This window comes from Cyanistes caeruleus, chromosome 8, assembly GCF_971803275.1.
Source record: "Cyanistes caeruleus chromosome 8, bCyaCae1.hap1.1, whole genome shotgun sequence".
Lineage (NCBI taxonomy): Eukaryota > Metazoa > Chordata > Aves > Passeriformes > Paridae > Cyanistes > Cyanistes caeruleus.
Genome location: NC_141708.1, coordinates 27262370 through 27285565, shown reverse-complemented (window position 1 = coordinate 27285565; position 23196 = coordinate 27262370). Strand labels below are relative to the sequence as shown.

Below are 23196 nucleotides of genomic sequence, written 5' to 3'. Positions count from 1 at the left end.
TACTCCGGCCTAACTATTCTCTTCAATGTCCATGTTAAAACAAGTTCAAAAACAATTGAAAAGGAATACCCTGACCAATCTGGCGGTCAAATGCAATTATGTAAGAAACCTGCACTTGGGAAGTTGCAACTGAACTCTAAAGATAGGGCTCCCCACCCACACAAGCAGGATGCAGAGGCTTTGCAAACAGAGTCACTAAGGTACTATCAGGATACTATGTCAGGAACAGACTTGATGACTTCAACGATCTCCTTCCTCAAGGGCATCCATTTTCTACAATTTACTCTCTGCACTCTCTGTGCTTTTCCAGCAACCAACCACAACTGCATCTTGGGCCAACAAGCAGCTGAGGACAGCCATATCCCTTTGCTCCTGCCCTGCATAAGCACAAGTTCTTAAGAACTACACTTGCCATTTTGATTTGCTACCTGTATGTGCACTGGCACCAAGTGAAAAATGAGGGCATTAAGAACTACCTAGAAAAACAAAGGACTCAAACAGCAGTCAACAGACAAATGCTCCCTTATAGCACCAAGAGCAAAATTACTGCCAGAACAAAACCTGTTTGAATACGAGTACGTAGTAACAAATGACAAGATGAGGAATAGTTGTTTTCATTATCCCTTTAAATGTTAGGGGGAAAAAAAATAATTTGTTCTTTAATCTTGAAGAGTCTCCTCAAAGGTCACTGCCAACACAATAACCACGAAAATCTGTACTAAACATTACAACACAGCAGAAAGGGACACAGTTCCTATGCCATCATAAAAGATATTTTAAGCCATTCTATTTCTCCACAGCAAGCAAAACACATTTTCAAGAAATAAATTCATAGGCTCTAAAACAAACCAGACTTAATCCATGCCCAGCTGAAGTACTTCTCCATTAATGCCTGATTAAATACCTATTTTTTTCACTTAGAATTAATGCAGAAAAGGAAGATTCTCTCATAGTCTATAAACCAGAACATGAAGTATGCAGAGGTAAGAAACATCTTTCAACCCAAATGCTTTCTCTGATGAAGAGAATCTGGACCCCTTGGACCAGACCCTCTGAAGGCCTGAGTTACAGCTCTGTGCACAAAAGCAAAAGCCAGCAGATGATCACAGCATCCAGAGTCAAAACGCAAACTCACACTACAATGCCAGTAGTATTTCCATAAACTGAAATACCCAGAGTAGGCCAACTAGCTGTCCAAAGTGAAACAAAATGATACACTAATATAACTATGAAATGCTATAGTAACTCCTAAAATTCATCAAACTTTGGCATTAATTTTAATCTGTAAACTTGTACAACATTAATTCAACCTACAAGCTAACAAATATTCTAAAAGCGCAAACTTACAAAATTTGCTCTGCAAGGCCGTGTTTTTATACCAAAGCTTGTGTGCAGCTGAATATAGACTGAAATTTGGGTTTATGCCTTACAGAGTAAGTTTTAACAATTAACAAAAAATAAATCCCCCCAGACTGTTTCAAAAATCCAAACATTGCTCTGCACATTTTTATCTTATCCTACTGTAAGACTCTCATAAAAACCTCATTTTCTAAGTAGCTGCATTTTTGCTTTATATTAATTACCAGTGTGATATTTTTCTAATCATACAAGTTACTTTCTAGCTACCAAGTTCTGCCTACCTTCACAAGGATGACCTAACAGTAACAACAATCTTTCCTTGTTTCAAATTTACCTAAACCCCTATCTGCAAATTACCTGCTACATACAGGATTACTCATAGACACTCTTCAGACAGTATTAAGTCTTGATCAAGCAACATTAGGGTAAGATTATGAGAAGCTTTCCACATTAAGAGCTTCTCAAAGCCTTTAAAATGCGATTGTTACAAGCACCAGCTAAAGGCTATTTAAAAAAAAAAAAAAAAGACCAGCAAGTTCTACCATTTTAAATAAAAGACACAGATCCTCATCCTGTAACATGGCTGCACAAATACTAAAACAAACCTCCAAATCTAGTGCTTTTTAATACCAAACATTAGATAAAATTAACTGACATTGCATCACCTTCATTTTAATGCCCAAAGATATGGCCACCAAGGAAGGATAATACAATTGGAACAGAATTACCTGCACCCCTCAGTTTGTGCATAGCCATGCTAAATCACATTTTTCAACTCGGTCTAACTTCTTCACCTACGTTAAGAACCAAGATACAATGATGGTTCATGCTCTCTGGGAGTCCCGAGTCCTTTATTCATGCAATGCCTAGGCAGTATGAGGGCAAGGACTAACAAATTGCACTTTAAAACAAATTAATGAGCTCTGTCTTCAACATCAGTACCAACACAGCCTAGTTTCCCACACCAGAGATACAGTGCTGTATGTGGGTTAAGGTTGAGCTCACATTGCAGTCTTCCTTACACTGGGAATATTAATGTTCTTCTACCTGCCTGCTTCCCCTCCCAGCCCCCACTCCCTTCTTTCCTCATCAGGAACAGTCAAGCCTGCTGTCTCAAGGATCTATAAGCCCTTTGGACAAATCTGGTTGAACTTGGTGGAGTTCACAAGTCACCAGGAAGGGGAAAATTATTATGAGGAGGGCGAGGACATACAAGCAGTTGAGGTACATACACTATTACATTCCTCTCAAGTCCCTTCTTCCTCCAGAACCCAACCCCTAATCAATCAAATTAACTCTCTGTAGTTTTGAAAGAGTCTCCCCATTAAACTTTACTCAACAGTCACTACAACAAAGGAGCCTTTGAAGTACCTACATTTACACTGGCTGACTATACACCACTATCTCTAATTGCTCAGTGTGCTGAGCAATGTCCTCAGAGACAACTTTTATTTATTTTGGATCAGTTTACACACAAGCACAACAGCAGCTTAAACTGTCCAAGTTTTATTTACACTAACTGACAAAAAGAAACACTGTCACTAAGACTGCAGACCTTAAATAAGGGTAAGGAAAGCAAAGACCCTCCTAGGAGGCTCAGCAAAGATTCATTCTCAGTTGAACTGAATTTCTGAAAATAGATATGAAAAGGGTTTTTATCTTCATTTGACTGGGTGTCAAATGAACAGAATGTAATAGATTCTGAAAGAACAGAACCATGAGATCAAGATAGACCTTGTCCTTCACTACTTCTGGCTGAACTGCATTCAGTAACAAATGCTTCAGAAAATCTTGCAGAACAGAACTCCTCCAGTAAACTGTTGTTGAAGTAACCCCCTCCTCTGCATTCAGACCACCATCACACTCACAAGCTGGATGGACTTATCCACCATCAGCTTCCTTCTGTTCAGCGCTGTGTATTTATGATATACACTGTATTGTCTAGAAAGGAATTCTAGAATTTAAATAAGCATCAAATTAGCAAGTTTTTCTGTGATATTGTATTTTATTATTTTCCACAGGATTGGAATCAGGAAGCACCAATGAAACTGCTGAAGTCTGTTCCTCTTGGCCTTCTACACATTATGAATTTCCAGAGCTCTATCACATTTTCTCCCCACAGCTCTCTCTCACTTTCTTTTAAACCTGAAAAATACTGTTCTGACAAAGGTTATCTACAAGAAAACCATTTCACTGCAAAACCTGTTGTACTATAATCTCTCCTTAACAACCAAGGAAACTCATTACTATTTCTTCCCCTTATAAATACTGCGGGATGAACTTACTCCATTTCTTATGAAAACTGTATTCAAACTTTAAAATCCTGAAAATTTTATTTCCAGTCTGAAGATGAATCATAAAGACAGATGCTGAAAATCATATAAAAGCAAGAAATATTTTAGCAGCAAAAATAAAGAGAAAGATCAAAAGACAGCTACACATTCTACCAACATGTCTGTCAAACTACAGCTCAAATCAGCACTTCCTGGGTTTCCTTGAATTAGATCCCTAACATATATATTAAAAATAACTGAACTTTGACTATCTTCTACTATTCAGTATCTTCATGTTTACTGCATTAACAACTGAACAAGTCCACTCAAATTTCTAATCCCTGGGTTAACTATATTTGAAAAATGAAAGTTATGTAAGTTCTTCTCATTAAAATTGATTCTGATAACCCAGAGCAAGTCAGGAGGTGTCATCTTCATCTAGGTTCATCTAATGTGATCTTCTACCCAATTATAGAAGCTGAGGTTTAATCAGCTCATTATACAGAAGCCTCTCATGAGATATAACAACATCTGATCTTTTCCAAGAATGACTTTAAGAAAATTACAGTGATGTTCAGCTCCATGGGCCCTGTGAACTCCCCTCTGAAAAGTATTAAGCTATCTTGGAAACACTCCAGAGCCCAAAAACACCTCCAAAAGAAGTCTGACAGAATGCAGTTTCACAAGTCTGAAGTTTTTCATGTACACACTGATATAGTTGTGCTAATTACAAACAGAAAATGTATTTTTCTGTTCAGAAATTCAGAAAAGTACTTTTTCCATTCAAATAATGAAACAAAGCATGACCTAAGTTGTATCTGCACCTTCATCAATGCAAACACATACCCAACACTAAATTCTACTACCTAATTAATCACTATTCAAAATATATGTTTAAAAATCACAAATGCACTCAGCAATTTTAGAAAAGCAATGTTATTATTCCATCTTGCACAAAAACTGGACTAACATATTGCACTGAAGCTAAAGCACTGTACCACTATCTGTGGACACATGGATTACAGCGCCAAAGACCTCAGAGCAGTGTGTAAAAAAATGCAGAACACCTCACAGTGCTTTCAGTTAAACAGAGAATCCTCTACAATCGTTTACAATTAAGAATTGCCCCACAGTTTTACCAGAACACTTATCCACCCCTTGAAAACACAAAGTCTACAGGGAGATTAGCAAAAATTAGAGGAAAACAAGTAAATGGACAGTTGAGCAAACACACCTGCAGTTACAAGTTTAGCACTGCTGCCCTTGCATTCTCCATCTTCCACACTTTTGCTTGTGCTCTTTTCTTTCAAGAGAGGAACAGTATTGTCAAAAGGTATGCACTTGCTGGAAGCAACATTTTCTCCACTGTCTGGCTGATTAATTCTGCTGTTTGCTTCAATTAGAGGAGTGAAGTCCTCAGACTGAGCAGCTTCACCAGATTCCAGCTGAGAGGAGCTTTTAGCCTGTGACACATTCTTTGAAGACACAGGAAGAGATTCTTCATCACTGTCAAATCCAAATGGATCCTCTGTTACCTCATCTTCAACTTTGGGCTTTTTAGGAACTTCAGAAATATCTGGTTTGACACTAGGCCTCTTCTGTCCTAATTTGGCCATGAAGGTGGTTTCTCCCCATTTTGTACTAAGGGTGGTCCGTTTGTTGGAAAACACTTCATCAAACTTGGAACTGCCATTTCCCCCTTTCCGGCTGTAGGTCTTTCCAAATCGGGATGTCATTTTGGCTCCTGTTTCATATTCTCTGTTATGAACGAAAAAAGAAACATCAATTCACATCATCATTCAAGACCTACTACTACAAATGATTGTTACTTCCACCCTTTATTGGGGCTACAAGCACCAGGCATGTACACTGCACACAAGCAACAGATCCATCATCAGCTTCTTTCCAGACTCACTCATTCACATGTAACTGTCATTACAGCAAAAGGTTCTGCATTAAGCATCCACGAAAACAAATAGAAATTCAGTTGCTTTAGTTCCATTTGCACATTTATAAACCAATGGCACAATGAATCCTTACAAAAAATCTTCTAAGAATGGTACTGCTTTGCTCTAATTTTATATTTTCAAGCATAGAAGGCTCTGCCTGCCATAAAACATCATGAAACAACTCAGCAGTATTTTCACCACATCTGAACATGCAGCCAGCCCCCTCCTAGAGTCCAGTAGCACAGCATGGCATAAAAAACCTCTTCCCAGTTAAATACAAAAACTGCCAGAATATTTCACATTGGTGTAGATGTATTTTAAGTACTAATTAATCACAATGATGACAACTCCATCCCATGCTCTTCTCTCACACTCAGACTCACTTAGCTAGTGTTTTACTTGGTAACATGATGTGGTTTCTGCCATCCACATCAGTCCTGGTCAGGACAAGTGCATAGCAATCCCCCACAAGTAAATCAGATTCAGCAAGGGAGAGGAACAGAGACACTGCTCAATCCACTTCCAAGAACAAGTGGGACACCTCAAGCAGCACAGTGTAAACCTGACCTTACAGGCACACTGACCTTACAGGCACAACTACATCACAGCTTGCTCAGAAGAGCTGAAGTGTAAAATTAACAGATTAAACAGGAACACATACAAGAGTTTCTTGCACGTGTATTTTTTTTTTTTCTAGTTTTGTTTAACTCAAGAAGGAAAACAGACCACCTGGGGGATTTTTACCCAAAACCAAATACTTAAACTACTGGACAAATGACAACATAAACCCCAAACCCTCGTATCTGCTTTGTGAACCACCATTTCTCTTTTTGGCCCAAACATGGACAGAAAATTGAAATTCTTTACAGTCAACCTGAATCTAATCAAGTCCATCTTTCTCTTTGGAATTCCTCTCCATACTGGAAAAAAGTCTGTTAAAAAAGACTGTTATTTAGTCTACAGAATCAAAGAAATCTAACTTTTGAAGTGTAAACTAACTTCATATAAAGTATATGAAAAATGGTAGTTAAAATATTTTTATTGAACTTATCATGATCTATTTGTTCAATACAATTGTTTTTATTACTCCCCAAATATGTGATACATGTCATTCCTCTTTTAGTTTTCATCTCAACACTCACAGTTTCTTAACCTGAAGTGTCAGTCTCACTTCTGCCAAAACTGCCAGACTGCTTTCCAGAAATGTCCCTCTACCACTTCATTCCAAGCAAGACTGTGTCACTAATAATAGTCTCCCTCTATTAGACCAGGCCAACCTTCACTTATCATAGGAACCAAGTAATTCATGGGAAGAAAATCCATGGAGAAAATTTTTTAGAGCAAATTAAAATGATCAAATTTGAACTTTGGAAGTTTACCAGTTTGATGGTGATGCAATGCAGAAGAGCCACAGGAACACCCATTTTGGGAAAGGCTCCTCTCCCCAGCAATCCAGCCAAAGGAAGATAAAGGCAAGTGCTTATCTGCTAAGCGGAACTCTGCTGCAAAAGCCCACTCTGCAGAGGGCTCCTGGCTCCTAGGAGACAGTGCTCTTTAACCTCATCTCCTCTTTTCCCCACACACATCACTGCAAAACTGCTTTTTTTCCTCACCTGTAGGTACCTCCAATTTTCTGTTTCCTATTCACGCATACTTCAGATAGCAAATAGCAACCAAAATATTTTAGACATTAAGGCCAGGTTTTTGAGCTATAGAAACTAAAGTAAAATATTTATTAATTAATAACTCATTTTCTAACAACTTAGAGGAAAGAAAAAAATGTTTCACTCACCACTAGCACATTTTCCTCCCCTAAAACCTCAGGACTCTAATAAGTATTACTTACAGTAAGTATTATAAGAAGTACTCAAACAAGTATTTTTGATACTACATTCCCAACCTATGCAAAGATAATGGTAAATTTAAATTACGGCTTGTGGCTTGCAGTTCTAAAGAGGTTCCTGTAGTCAAAAAGAATTAATCTGCAAAAAGTAGAACCGCATTTTCTTTTTTATAAATTTTATAATTAAGATCATCTCATAAGACTTAAATCAAAACATCAAGCCCAAATCATCAATATGATGTGCATAGGATAAAAGATGAGTATTAGGAAAATATAAATATTCTATAAACTCCTATCTTAGATTGAGATTAAATTTAAGGACATAATGAGGTGCCTCCTTACACAAGAGCATCCAAAGGACAGGATTTTTACTCTTTACTTACAATAGTCTCTTGATTTTTCACTCACAGATAAGTAAAACACCTGGTCAATTTTACTCTGTTTCCACTCCCTACCTCCCTCTCCTGCATTCTGCTGCACCATTTGGAGCAGTGCAAGCAACATAAACGCATGAAAAAACCCGAAGCACAGCTCTCCCGCATTTCCCAGCGCTAACTCGGCGGATCAGCTGGAGACAAAAAACCCGGTAATTCCACAGGAAGCCCATCAGCCACCCCTACTCATCGCTCCTCTCTACACCGCTCTTCTTACATAATCAAATGAAAGAAAAATAGGTTAAATGCACGGAGGCAGAAGGAGCTGATGAAATCCCACGGTGACAGTTTCTTTTTTCCTCCCTCCCCCTGCGGCGGGGGGGTGCGAGCGGAACCGGGTCACCCCACCGCTCCCTGATGTCATTTCCCCTCCCGCCCGGCCGCCTCCCCCGCCCCGCCGCACCACCGGCCCACATTACACAAGTGCCCGGGGCAGCCGCGGCCCGGCCGGGCGGCGCGGCCCGCGGAGCCGCACCCCCCCCGTCCCAGCCCGCACTTCACCCCCGAGCGAACTCCCCCCACAACTTCGCGCCGGGCTGGGGGCGGCGGCCCCACACGCCCCTCCAGGCGGGACAGCGCCGGGGGCCGCAGCGGCGGCTCCCGCCCGCGGGGCCCACTCCGCGGCCCGCACGGCCCCCGCCGCCCCCTTACCCGGCACCCACCTCGGCGTCAGCGGTGGCGGCGGGTGCCGGGCGCGGGCCCGGCCGATGTGGCTCCGGCCGCGGGTTCGGGCCGCCGAAGCGCCACCTGCGAAAGGCGCTCAGCCTGCGGGACGCCTCCGCCCCTCCGGCAGCGGGACCCTCTCGGGGTGTCGCGGGCGTCAGGGCCCCCGGCGCCGCCTCCTCCGACGCCGCTTCCTCCGCGCCGGGATTATCGCCGCGCTCGGGACGGGCCCCGGGACCATCTCTCCGCCATTTGTCCCCACTCCTTCCTGCCGTCACCGTGCGCGCCCCGCCCCCCGCTGGCGCGGCCAATCGCCGCGCGCTTCGCTCGGCCGCCCGCGCCGCCTCCGCGCCTGCGCCCCTCCGCGCGGTGCCCGGCGGGAATTGTAGTTTGCGGTGCGGCGTGGACCCCGCCGGGCCCTGGCACGGCCCCCGGAACCGGCGGGTGGGTCCCCGCGGCGGGACGGCCCGAGCCGGGACGGAACGGGAGTACCCAACCAGGCGAGAGCCACCGCCTCCTCTCAGCAGCCTCCGCGCGGGCCCGGGCGGAGGCTCTGAAGGCGGGGCCAGCGGGGCCCGCCGCGGGCAGCCCCGGCCGACCCCACCCCGATGGCACTCGGGCCCAAGTGGGTCCCGGTGCACGTCGAGCGGTCTCGGAGCAGCCCGGCCAGCCCGGCCCGGCTGGAGCCGCGAAGGTCAGAGCCCCGCCCGGAAGTTCAGGATGGTAGCAGGCGCTGGAGAGGCCCTACGTGCACTCCATTAAAAGTTTTGGGGGCCTCGTCCAGAGCACACGAGCCCCTTGCGCTCACGGCCGCCTTGGCTGGTACTCACAGTGGGTGCACAGTGCCCGGCCTTCACATCCGCTCCAGGGAGGAAACATGCTCTGCAGAGAAGGGCCGCGGAGTGAACGCGGTGCAGGCTGTGAAATTGTGGCTTTCACATGCTCCCACTTCCACAAGCTGTTACATCCACCCACACGCATTAGATTTATGCACACCTTTGAGGCTTTAACTAATGATACACACTGTGCAGAGAGAAAAAACGCTCCACAACGATTGTGTCGTGCAGCAAATACATAGGGCATCAAACAGTCACCAAATCCAACATTTTATATTTTGTAGGCAGTATTTAATAAAGTCCTTGTGGGATAGAAAACTAAGGATGAATGAGCAGAAAAACGTTCAAAAAACCAACATCACACAGATGTAGTTTGGTCATTTTCAGAGGAGTGAGGAACTCAGAAAAGGCATATGAAATTCTACAACCTTGGAGTCTAAAATGGTTTCACAATACATGCTCATACTCAAACCATTGTTTGAGGCTTTAAAATACAAGTCCCAAATACAGAACTAATTAAAAAGCTGATTGCACTGTGCAGATGTTAGAGTCATCTCAATACCTCTAGGTTTACTTTACCCAATGCAAAGTAACTGCCTCACAATAATAAGGTGCAAGACTATGGTTTTGTTTAGTGATACTTTGACTACAAAGATTCTGGTCTTTGCCCTACTGATGTGTTGGGGCTTTCAGGCGTTACTTCTGAAGCACAAACATGCTGTGAATGTGCTCTTAAAGCCAGTATACAACTGGTGCTGCTGGAGAGAGTGGAGATAAAACCAATGGGGCCTTGCCATGAGAAGTACAAGCTCCTTCTGGAATGTGATTGAGGCTTGTATTGTATTTCAGACGAGGCTTACAAGCTCATCTGCATCTCACTACCTGACTCAGTTACCAAAGAGCCACTGAAAAATAGGCTACAAACTTTAAAATTTGTAATTTGACTACAAAAGGTGAGGAGATTGTTCTCCTGACAGTATTCTTGATCAGAGCTACCAAATAGCTCATTTAAACTCTAAGAGTAAAATGGATAGCTAAACCTGTTTGAGTTTGCATAGTCTTATTTGGTGACTGATCTGTTAGACAGAGGAAAACACTACTGTGAGAGCTCAAAACACTGGGGCTCTGAGAATTTCTTTACAACATAAAAGTTTGTCCTGAGAACCAGAAAAAGTGAAGAATACGGCCAGAGTATAGAAGTTACACCATGAAACTATTAGGAAACAGTTTCTATTTTGGTATGAAGTTAGAAGAGTTGAAATTAAATTAGATCGGTTTCCACTGTAAAGCCTGGGCTACCTAAGTCACTTATACAGTAATGTAGAGAATTTTGCAGTCTAATGATAGTAATTGGTTGTCATTTGAAAGCCCTTACACACCTTATACCCCTGGGCTAGCTTCATACTTCTAGCTGTATTTCCAGTCTTTGTAGAAACCCCACATAGGGTAATCCAAACCACTGCAGATTCATGGTCATGAGGGAATTTCCCATGACTAACAGAGGATAAATTAAACTCACTTATGTGCTGCCTGTCCTATCCTTGGTACCAGCAGTCTGTAAGTGAAGCCTTTTACTAGGATGATGATGGAAAAACAAACCTTGATGTGTTCAAGAACACCACAGATGTGCCAGTGTTACTGCCCCAACATACTTTAGATACTTAGAAAATTTGACACCCTGTATCTTAATAAGCTTGGCAGTTAACACTTGAAGCTTCACTATTTCCATTTGCATCTGGCTCACCTCAAATATGCAAGTACCATGGCAGAGCAAATAAAAGCCAAATCCCATCTGTGTTTGGCAGTGGGTATGTTTCATTCTCAGAGGGTGGAATTTAACAGGCATTTTATGCTTTTTGTGAAACTGTATTACTGATAGTTGCCATCTCCTTTCACACAAAAAAAATCCCCAAAAACAAAACACCAACCACACAAATCCTTTCACAAAAAAAGCAGCCCGTGAAATACTCCAGTTTAGCATTTGTCCTCATGAGAACAGCAGTGGGAGATAAGCAGTCATCTTCAAACTGTAGTTTTTCTACCTTAAAATGTTTTTTGGGAAATCAAAGTGAATCCTACAGCTTCCCATTACTGCTCACCCCCCAGTGCCCCCAAGAGAAACCATCATCTTTGCTGATTATAATAAAGTCAGAAAGCCCTGAAAAACACAGCTCAAATACATTAAAGGTGGATATAAAAGAGATAAAAGTGTAGCAGCAGAAGGAACACATAAGAGGGACAGAACAGTTATTTGGATACATCCTATCTTAATACACTCGAGACCCCTCTCAGTTCTCTTTTTGAGCTTCTGTGCCAGGAACTGTGTGGGGCAACAATACAGAATTTTCCAAATGAGCTGCAGTCTAGTACAGAGCCTTTCAAAAACATTAAAGCATTATAAACTGTTTCCTTCTTTTCCAAAAGAAAAGGGAGGCAATGCAGTAGCAAAATAGAAGGTTTCCCATGCATCAGATACTCTTGGGGCAGATGAAGACAAGTCACATCCTTCCAGAAGCTGTCAGGAAGGTTTCTCAGTGCTGCCTCATGGACAAAACATAGCATTTGACAGTAATGGCAGCACAACTGAGACTACTGGTTTTAAAGGAACCATAGCAGTATCCTTTATATCAAATGCATGAATTAGCACCATAATTCACCCTTGCTCCAGTCCTTTTCTCACAAAAAGGGAATAAGCTCATAATCCATTGCCCTGTTTCCCTGTGAAGCACTACCCAAGAAGCAAACAGTGGCTCACAGGAAAGCATTCCCCATTGCTTCTCATGCCCAAACTGCTCTCCTCACAACTGTGAAAGCATCTCAGTCCACTCCTTCTCCTCTGCCTCTTCCCAGCCTAGTCACTATTTGTGTTCCAAGTTCTCAACTTCCAGTAGCACTTCCTTCCTTGCCTCTTGTCCAGGTGGAAAGGGATAGGGATGAAGAGGATGTCCTGCTGCACTCACAGCTGCTGCAGTGTTTTCATGTCTCAGTTAGGACCACTTACAGTGCTAAACATTTTGCTGCTTTTTGCTTTTTCTTTACCAAAAGTCACTGTGCTCCTGTTGCTGTCCTTCAAATGTCACAGGCACTCATGGGCGAGAGCACATGGGCCCTTGCCATTTCGATTCGCTGGGGTGAGAATTTCCCCCTTGCTATTTGCACACCAAAGGTGAGGGGAGGGGAAAGAGACACATGAAGTAACTAATTACCATATTTTAGCCAACTTCTCCTAAAATAGTGACTTAGACTTTAGTATTGCCATTCAGATGCTGGAGGAAGGGCAGCAGCACCAGCCCCAGCTGGGTTGTACTGTACAACACAGTACAGCAGGCTTGTACTGAGAAGCTGCAGTGTCTGCACAGGCCAGATGTGGTGGGTTGACCCAGGCTGAACGCTAGGTATCCAACCAAAGGCTCTCTGTCACTGCCCTTCTCAGCTAGGCAGGTAAGAGAAAATATAACAAAAGAGTCATGGGTCAAGAAAAAGGCAGGGAAAGATCACTCACCTATTACTGTCACAGGCAAAACAGAATTGGCTTGGGAAGATTAGTTAATTTTTTTAACAACCAAGTCAGATTAGGATAATGAGAAATAAAGAATCTTGAAACACATTCCCTGCATCCTCCCTCTTCCCAGGCTTAACTTTGCTCCCAGTTTTCTCTATCTCCTCCCCCTTCTCACATATTCCTCTCTCTAGCTGCAGTTGGGCAGTTTTCTGCTTCTCTTTCTTATATCTGTTATCCCAGAGGCGCTGCCACTGCCACTGCTGGGCTTGGCCTTGGCCAGTGGTGACTCCATCTTGGAGCCAACTGGCATTGGCTGTACTGGACACAAGGGAAGCTTCTGGCAGCTTCTCATAGAAACCACTCCTGCTACCAAAACCTTGCCTTGCAAACCATAAAGTAGAAAGTACAGGGGCAGTGAAAGAGGCGAGATCTGCAACCCAGCATACAGCAAAGTATAATTTCTGTCAAGAACATGACTTTTCTTAGTGAATTGTTTCCAATGGATAATGAACTGCTAATTTCTGACACTGAATCCTGAGAAGAAGGACTGAAAGACACTCAAACAGGGGATCTTTATACAGCTTTGGACCATAATTTTCAGTAGCTGCCTCCTCATATGTGGAGGTCAAGCCAAGGAATTAAGATTAGTAACCAAAAGGTTAAAACGAACACTGCTGGACAGACCAAAGGAATGTTTATATGAGTGCTGCAAAGGGCCAGCTCTCCACTGTTTAAAAAATAGAAGTTCCCTGGATCATGCTATTACTGAATCAGGCCCAGACAGAAGAAAAAGTTGTGCTACTCCACCTCCTCTCTGGCCTGCACACCCATCTGTTGCAATCATGTGAGAGGCAGCATCGTCCCTGCAATGTCAGGGCCTCTGGAAAGACTCGTTTTACTCGATGAACCAACCGTAGTCATTCACCTACGGCTAAATTCTCTGTGGTTTTCTGTGAAGATTTTTTTCCCTAGGTGATCTGCCTGTAAGTCTACTGGAAAAACTTGTGGTGAAACACTAGTGGGAAAGCGCAAAGTAGCTTTCACCTTGTTATAATCATCAAGGTCAGAACTTTATTCTGCTATGCATTATATTCCCAGCAAGCTCTGCTGAGAAAGTAACCACCTGTGCTGTTTCCCACTGAAGATTTTAAAATGTGCCAACATGTTTCAGGAGAAAAAAAACAAAACAAAGGCATTTGTAGTGAGGATGCAGCCTCACTGTAAAATCCACAAGGAAAGTCTAGGTTCCTCCGTCCTTTGAACAAAGCAAGTTCCCATTGTCATATAAGGAATAAAAGGGTGCTGTCTCTCTGAAATACCTGAGATCTCTCACAGCCCTGTAAGGTGACCAGATTGAATAGCAACCTTTCCTTCTTCCTGAATGTTTCTGGATTCCTTTTAAGATCTCTCCGTTTTACATTATTATTGAATTTCTGTCTGTCTTTATACCAACAGCCCTTAAGGAAAGCTACCAAAGTATGTCAACATAGTGCTTGTTGGGGAAAGAAAAGCATGGGAACCTATCAAGAAATTGGTTCTTGTAACAAGCTCATTGGTGCAACTGTCATTGTCCTATTCTATTCCTCCATCACCAATAGGGGAGCACCCATTTCTGTTGCTTACTTTGCTACTTTGCTTCCTTCATCTTTTAAAAAGGGCAGGTATGCAACCAACACTTTATCTTCCTTAGTCCTCTTAGTTTTAATAACTGGACTTGCATGTGGCTGTCATGTGCAGATGCTGTAGCCTGTAACATTACCTTTTGAGTTTTAATTCACAGGAGTTTTGTTTTCACCTTTGTATTTCCCAAGCACTTGCTTCTACATTTTAGAAAGAGGCCAGTAACTAAGTGCTACTATAGTAGTTGCAAACCATTAAAGCCCAGCAATATCAGGGCAACAAATTTGTTGGTACACTAGTGTCACCCTGAAAAATTAAAGCCTTCTGATAAAGTTTTCATAGTTTTAGTTACTTTCCCATGAAGGTTCTATAAACATAAGTTGTTTATCACATTCCTTCTAAGAAACGTCTTTTGATGGATGTTTCTCATGACCAGTGTGCTTGGGAGGGTGGTAACTTAATTATCCAATCCCTGGTCATTGTTGAGAATCTATAAATACTGGAGTCAGAGAATAAAGAGAGTTTTTTTGTTCTGACACTGAGAGGCGTTTGTGTGAATCATTTCATGTTCTTTAGCGACACACTGGAACCAGGATGTGTGGCCACTGAGGACTGTGCACAATGCTACAAAGGACGGCAACATCAGCTACAATTGGAGAAGAAAATCCACAGAGAATTAAAACTCATGTAACTAATGAGGTCTGGATGGACATGTCCCTGAACATCATGACAGAATTAACTAGCTAGCAAATTAAGCTGATAAAATGAAAATTGAAAAAAAAAAAGATTAAATGAAGATTTCCTCATGGGAATGTAGGAGGCAACAAAGTATCAGTTAGCTACTTCATTAGTTTCCTGCCAGAATACAGCCCCAAACAAATTACTTTCACCTTTACTCAGACTACAATGCAGCACTATGAAGAAAGCTGCAATGTCTGTTGCACAAGACCTTGTTATGTCCAGGGCCTTACACTGTGCCAGTTTTGCAAACCTGTTCACACTTAAGGTTCCCTGCGCAAGATGATAATCATAAGATGAAACGAGCAAAGATCACACCACAGCATGAAATAGAGGGCCTGTTAATGAGTGGTGGCAGAGTACACTCAGAAAAGCAGCTAATGATAACAAAAGGCTGAAAACATCTGTGCATTGCCTGGTTCTTTAGACATGTCACGGAAATGACTCATTACTGGATCAGCCACATGTAAGGGCAACAGAGCAGGCAGTGCATTTACTGTCCAAAAACACATTATTATTCTAATAATACACTGGCCTGCAGGCAGCCTCCTTATGCTAGACTTCTCTGCTGGATCTGTGACCTTGAAATTCTGAGATAAATGCTTATTGTGCAGCACAGTATCTTTTCTTCTTGGTAAAGATTTGAAAGAAATAGTAGGAATTGTTGATGCAAGAGTTTAGGCTCAAACTAAGATGTTTTGACTAAATCAAAATGTCTCCCCAGTGGTTTTTGTAAGGAATAAGCCTTGTACCATGGCTGTGGGAAAACAAAATATAATTCCACTTTTATCTTTTAGTGATGATACCAAGTGGCTTGAACAGCATGTCAGTATCTACTTGGTGCTTTTTTGTGCCTTTCAGATGGTAGATACTTAAGCGTACTTGAAAGCTCATCTCAATCAAAATACCTTTGCTGATCAGCTGTCAAGCAAACACACAGCAGACAAGATCATTCAAAAGGAAAATATCATTCCATTCTACTTCAGCTCAATTCCAAGCAGTCTTCAGCAGCTCAGTGCAGTATATTCTAATGTAATGTGTAAGAAATTTTGCTCCTTAAATGCTTTCAGTCTTGCAGAGAGGTGTTTTGTGGCTCCCAAAAAAAAGGGGGAAAAATAGCATTTAGGTCTTTTGGCTTAATTTTCCATTTTTTCCCCACCACTAAATGCAAGATTGGGCAAAGGCTGAGTAATCATACAGGCAGTGCTAAGTGGTTTCATTTTTGTATAAAAGAGTCACGTTGGTCATCATCAGCCTGGACCAGATTGAGTCATGCTGGAGAGGGAAAAAAATCAGAATCTTTCTCAAATCATTGAATTATCCACCAACAGTTACCAGTAGCTAAGGCAGGATAAAAAAGTTGAAAGAGCATTGATCACAGATAATTTTTATCTTATGTACGTCATCATGTACAAATATTGAATGTTCCTCTATAAAATAAAGGTTCGACTAAGCAGAAAGGATGTTTTAAAGCAGTAATAGCTCTCTGCTGGATTCCAGTGACACCTACTGGTAAACAAAGAAGTTACCAAACATTTCTTGAAAATGCAGCAGCATTAATTTATGCACCTGCCCTTAGGATCACTAATAATTTTTGTAGCAGCTCAGGCTATGAACCACGTTACAATCAGGTGTTAGAGTTAATGAAACAGTATTTTTCAAATCTGGAATTTGACTTAATCTGATTATTAACTATTTGAAACTGCATTTTTATCACTCAGAAGTCATACATTTTGCTACTGGCAGCTGTAGATAGGCCAGTGGATTTTTGGCTCGATAGAGTACACTGGGACATATATCCAATTTTACTCTTAGTGATTTCATTAATATAACTATAGTCAAAACTTAAATCATTTAATACATCTCCATTTGCTTTCAGGTGCATTCCTTTTAGCACAGATTCCAAAAATGAAGATCTCATGAATAGAAAAACTGACCAAGCTCATAGCTTTGCTTCTGACATCTCCTTGCTGTTTGTAGTGCCGAACTGGTTTGTCACAGCTGTGTTAGTCTGACAGGTCATACAGATATTCCTGAATGTCATTTCAGCCAGCACTTGTAAGAGAATAAATGCCAATAAACTCCCTAAGTGACAGTTGTGGGACCAGAATTCCAATAAAACCTCACATGATGCAAGGCTTTACCCTCAGAAAATGGATGCAATATGCACGATGTACGTGCAGAGACACCTCGGTTGCCAGTTGGGACAGAAGCAGAAACAACACAGCGAGGAAAAGCAGTACTACAGCTCTGGGCACCAGACTCATCCCCCTTTCTACACTGGGCTCCATTGTGTAAACTAGTTCAGTGTATGGACATGAATATTTCTGTTTGAGGCAATCTATGACTGAGGGATTCCTTCTGTGATTTACAGGGAAATAACACATGCAAGGTTTTCAAACCATAGTCTTGCCAAACAACTGGCCATAAACATCACTGATAGAGCTCTAGCCATCCCCACTGAATCAGGAAAATTTTCCTTTACTACCTCTGGCAGGCTTAGAAGTGTCTTAGTTTCATCTCTAATTCTGAGGTCCTTTCAGATATGGCTAACAAAGCCGTCAAGTTTTTACTTCTTTGTCCTGCATATCCTTCCTTTGGGGAACTGAAGCTTCCTGTCCAAAAGTCTATTTTGGTTAAGTCTGACAGTCTCCACTGCAAACTGTCCCAGGACAACAAAAATGGAGTGGTGAGGCCACCTGGCAATGAACATCCACCACCATAAATCAGCACAACTCTCAAGTATCAACCCAGGCATCTCAGAACAAAGAATGCACTGAATTTTTCTTTTCTTTTGAGTATCAAAGTTTAAGTTGAATAATCACTTCTGACAGAACACATCAGCCAGATTTGCCCAGGCAGGAATACTGTTATAGGTTACTGGAAAGACAGAAAGGAGCAAGCACCTTGGTTTTATGGTAGAATACTTGCCAATTAAATGCTGTTCCCAGTACACAATAACAAAACTTCTAAGCTGGACTATAAAGACTATTTAGGCTATAACAACCACTTCTAAAGCAACTGTAAAAACATTTTTAGAAGTCAGACTATAAATCTGCTAAGCAATAGTTCAATATTGATTTCACAAACACATCCATAATGACTTTACATAATTAGAATAGGAAGATATTAGAGAAAGTGCAGTATGTTGCAACTTGAAGATCTGCTCAAAGAATGTATTTTTTTTTAACATGATGCATTAAACTTTATCAGAACAGAACTATGCATGATCCCATGGAAATCAGATACCCAGATGTTGCTCCCTGGCACTCTGCATTTGGCCCCTGGGTTAACCATAACTTCTGTGAAGTGCATAGTGTTGGCAAACTGATAGGAAGCTATCATGGCAATGAGCAAACGAATATAAAGGGATGCATATAGAAAGAGCCATCCCATAAAATCAGACTTTGTACCTTAACTAAAAACAGATTCACATAATTATTATATCAAAATTGAAGTGTCTCATAAATTAGATGTTGATTTCTCCACATGTGCAGCAAAATTATTTAAATTGAAGAAAATCCATCCAGTCCTTTGTCAAAGATAAGTGGAAAACTTTCCTTGGCAAATGAGGGAAGCCAAGTAACCTGTTTCCAAGTTTCCATTCAAACCCAGTAGTTTAAATTTCTCATTATTTAAAAAAGACAAGCTCAAAGCTATCTTTTATGTGAACAGATGCTGCGCTGTCTTCTTGAAGCTGCAGGGTTAGAGGCAGATTTTTCATGCAGCTGCAGAATGAAGTCAACAAGCCCACTCTGTTCCAGGGTTGCTATTCAGAACCTTTTGGGCAGCAATGAAAGAAGATCACATCAATTTCATGCTGGTTTTGCTGCTCTACAAAGATACGAGCAGCACACAGAGACACGAATCATGCCTAGATTGCAGGAGAAAAAAACATGTCAAACTCCTCATGAAAACAAGGTACAGGAGATTTAATCAAGTATAACTTTTACAGACACCTTTTAATTTGGGGTAATTTTGGTGGCATGTCACTGTTTCTGTAGCAGCCTGTACTCTGGCTGTGTTACAGACATTGAGCTCCATGTGCAATTAAGAACTATGAGTAGGGCCCCTGGATCCTGCCTAGAACAGATTTGACAGACATTGGCCTCTGTCCCCATCAGCAGCATTTCCCTTGTGGCCCATGTAGGTTCTCAGCATTGTGCTCTGCATCTGCCATTACTTCTGAACTACAAATCCAACACACTTGCTTCACAGTATTAATTTAATTGCAATAATGAGAAATTCCAGCTGCAGGTACAATAAAAACTTTGCAGGCAGGGAAATAAGGTGCCTAGAGAGACAGAGTAGTTCCCATTCTTGAAGGCTTCCAAACCTACCTAAAGCCCTGAACAATCTGGTCTGACCTTAGAGCCTACCCTGCTTTGAGCAGGAGGCTAGATGAGGGACCTCCTGAGGTCCCTTCTCAACAGGACTATTTTACAATTCTATTATAAACTCCATATGCTAGTAACTGCCAAGTGATTCATATGCTTTTTCAAAATGGCATATATATATATACACACACACTGATACCTATACATTATAATACTTCAACTTCAGTTCTCTAATTTTAAGAGCCTAAACTAAAGCCCCCAGAATACCTTATTCTGTGTAGCACCAATGCTGTACGTTACGATGGCTGCAGTGCGTGGCTAAAAAACACAAGTTTCAGCATTTACTTGGTTGTTCAGATCAACAGAATAAGTGTGCATGACTAGACATTGTTTTTGCAGTATTCCAAGGGAGAGGATATAGGGAATTGGTAGCAATTTTGAGGTGCCTTTGTTTTGCCACTAGTTAATAGCATGTCCCAGCATTTAGGGGTTAAGAGTCTTGGAAGCAAAGCTTTGTAAAAACCAGTTCACTGAATAGATACCAATGACCATAATCAGAGTTAACTATGCCGAGACATGAACATAAAACTGAACATAAAGTTAGGTAGAGGCACAACAGAAGTAGAAAGGAAGGGATTGCAATGGAGTCTGTCAAAACCCAGTTACTGAGCTTTGCCATATCCTTGTCTTTAAGGACATTCAGCAACCTCAACCATGTACATTCATATTATATTAAACTTGTGTCCTCTTTATTTCTACTGATTTCCCATCTTTCATGCTGAACTCCAGGAATCTAATCTGTATTTTTTTCCCCAGCACAAGGAAGTTAGTGTTAAGCATGCCTGCTAGCAGCATTGATTTATCCAAAGTGCCTTCAGATTGGTAACTTGGATGTTAAAAGAACAGAACTTCAAAATTCATCTGGATGAAGTGCTGAAGGGTAAGCTCTGATCTGCTCTAGGAAGTATTTGTGTGTTTCCTTGATGACAGGTGAAGTTTGGTCTGTTTCCAGGAAAGTCTTTCCCCTCACCCAAGTAGCATGTCTCCTAACTGAAATGGGGGCCACACCTGTACTGCAGGTGTTTGTTGCCTGAGCCTGCACACTCAAACTACCTCTTCATCAGGTAGGAGACTGGAAAACGCAGAACTGTCAGTGTCCCTCCTGCTGATACCCAGTGTGGGCAGATGGGAGTAAACTGGGGTGGCTCCAGCAAACCTGGTCTCTCATCCCTCTGGAGGAGACACTTGAGAAGGTGCAAGTATAGATCTCCTTCCTCTCCGCTCATGTTTCATTGCATTAGACATGTTACAAACAACATTTACCATTCTACTTGCTGGCAAGTTATGACTCAGGAGACTTCAGCACATTCCTTCCTAGAGAAAAGGGATTACTATAAGATCTTTTTACTGACAAGATAAGCAACCAGTCTCCCAGGAAACAGATCTATTCCACAAGATGTTGAAGAGGACAGCTTTGTATTTCTATCACCAGCTACTCGCTTATTCAAATACTTGGTTACATGTTTATGCTGACAATGAATGTGCCCTGCTGATCTGGACCCCAACTCATCTTTCTCATTAGACCCTGACACAACTCAGCACCACAGATTTGTCTCACAATGGCTGTGGCTGCCACTGGCCCTTCCTGCACAAGTCCTGTGGGATTGGTGAGGCCACCTTCTACACCTGCCTTGCTGTCATCCTCAGCTTCTGGCTCACAGCCTATTATTACTGCTCCCTGACAGCAATCTCTCTTTTGAAAAAAACAGGAAGTTTAAATTTGGCCTAAAATAAAACCAAATACCTATCTGGAAATAAATAAGGTGATCTGGAAGAGTCCTTGATGAAAGCAGTTCTCTCTCCCAGGTCCTTCTCCAAGCTCCATCAAGAAAGCATACAAATACAAGGTATCTTAGGTACAGAACACTTGACAAAACTTAAGATCAAGCTTCTCTTCAGCTTTCTTTACAAGTCTCCTGGCTGGAAACCTGCTGCATTCCCCTAGCACCTTATACAATGAGTCAGATTCAGTAATCAGTAGGAAACAGAATTAGCAGTGAAGGCAAAGTTATTCATGCAGTGTAATTTACAAGGCATCTGTCTGTGCATGAATTAGTATTTTCCTTAATTATCTGTAATAGGAAATCCCAAGATTCTCAGCTGGCTCTGTCAGTCAATATTAACCACAGACTTGGAAAATGATACAAAAATAGGAAGGAAATTGAATCCTGCAGAGGCTGCAGTAGCACTTTAGAAGGAATGCAAATAGAACTTCCCTGGGAACAGTTTCACTATTGGCATGGCTGGTCCCACTCCACTGTAGTTTGCCAACACATCACACAACACAATACAATGTGACATTTAGTTAACTTGCGGCTCTCACATTGTGCAAAGAGACTCCCAGATATAGAAACACTGGTGAAAGCAGTAAGTCCAGAGCAATGTGATGGTTATCCATCTATGCTCACCTTTCAATGGGCAATGGTTTGCCTTTTCAAAATTCTGACAATTGGACCATAAAGTGATGTAGTCCTGCAAAGAACTCTGTAAAGCATACTCCTGATTTTGCCTGGTTGAGGAAAGTGTGCAACTGCTGTACCTTAACAGGAGATCTACTGTTCCTTCTGTCAGACCTGGCTGTCTAACAGCCAGTCACTTGCTACAAAAGATGTAATCTGCACCTAGAAAGCAGGGACTCCAGAGACTTGGTGTGAGGTAGGATTGTCATACTGATTTTAGGTGGTCTCACCTGAGGCTTCAGAGTACCGCTGGCACAGACATTCCTCAGACTGCACAACAAAGTCTATCTGCAGTTGCACAGGTTCAAGAGCACCAGTTATCAAATACAGCAACTAAAGACATGGTCTGCAGACTTCCAGGTCAGCCAAGCATACTTATCTTCACTAGGTAGCAGCTGCAGAAGTCAGGACACAGAGCATCTTGCTGAGTGTCAGTCCTCCTCACAGTCATAGCTGTGCCCATCTTGGAGACAGGGAGTGAAAACTGGCAAGCCACACACTTCTCCATTACTCTCAGACAAAAAGCAAGCATGCAGTCTTTCCCATCACCATTCTTCATTCAGTCTGCTTCATCTGTTCACTGTGCCTCTGGCATTCCCACCCATCTCTCATTACCACTTCATTCTCTTCCTTTCCTAATTCTCCTGTATTTCCCCCCTTGGCTTCTCTGAATCTTTAAGAGCAAAATGGATGGCACACAAAGGCACTCATGCTATGTCTCCATCACTGCACTTAGCTTTGATCCAGCTAGATACAACTGTGCTCTTTGGCTAAATCAGCAGAGTTTAGGTTTTTCTAAGACACTGGAGTTCAGTTCCTTTAAAGGGAAGCAAGCATGAATGTGAATGAATAAATAAACTAGAGTAAAGGCTTTGTTAGTCCCCACAGGCAAATCCCCAGAAGCAGAAGACTGGCCCAATGCACAGCACCACACACCCCACACCATCAGACTTCTTTGCTTCATACAAGTCAGTAATTTGAATCAAGCTTACACTTTCTCAACAGCCAACATCCTAGGGATTCATCACCAGATAACTGCAACTTACTCAAACATTACTTTATACTTAATTGAAAAATATATATTTTACAATACATTCCTATGCTAATCCAAAAAGGGGTTTTT

General features: G+C 41.9%; 1 protein-coding gene across 26 annotated transcripts in view; it reads right to left on the bottom strand.

Annotated features, from left to right (window-relative positions):
* WAPL (WAPL cohesin release factor) overlaps nucleotides 1-23196 on the bottom strand; it is a 134982-nt gene that overhangs the window by 54223 nt on the left and 57563 nt on the right. For 9 of the 26 annotated variants that reach the window (XM_086900874.1, XM_086900871.1, XM_086900886.1 and 6 more), the window contains one exon: nucleotides 4867-5390. In XM_086900874.1, the coding sequence (XP_086757000.1) occupies nucleotides 4867-5368 (502 nt within the window). In that variant the 5' untranslated portion in view covers nucleotides 5369-5390. Of the gene's footprint in view, nucleotides 1-4866; nucleotides 5391-6960; nucleotides 7119-7194; nucleotides 7300-7879; nucleotides 8250-8359; nucleotides 8488-8509; nucleotides 8882-9351; nucleotides 9596-23196 lie in introns of those variants that run through there. The other 17 variants (XM_086900880.1, XM_086900875.1, XM_086900878.1 and 14 more) reach the window with 17 other exon arrangements.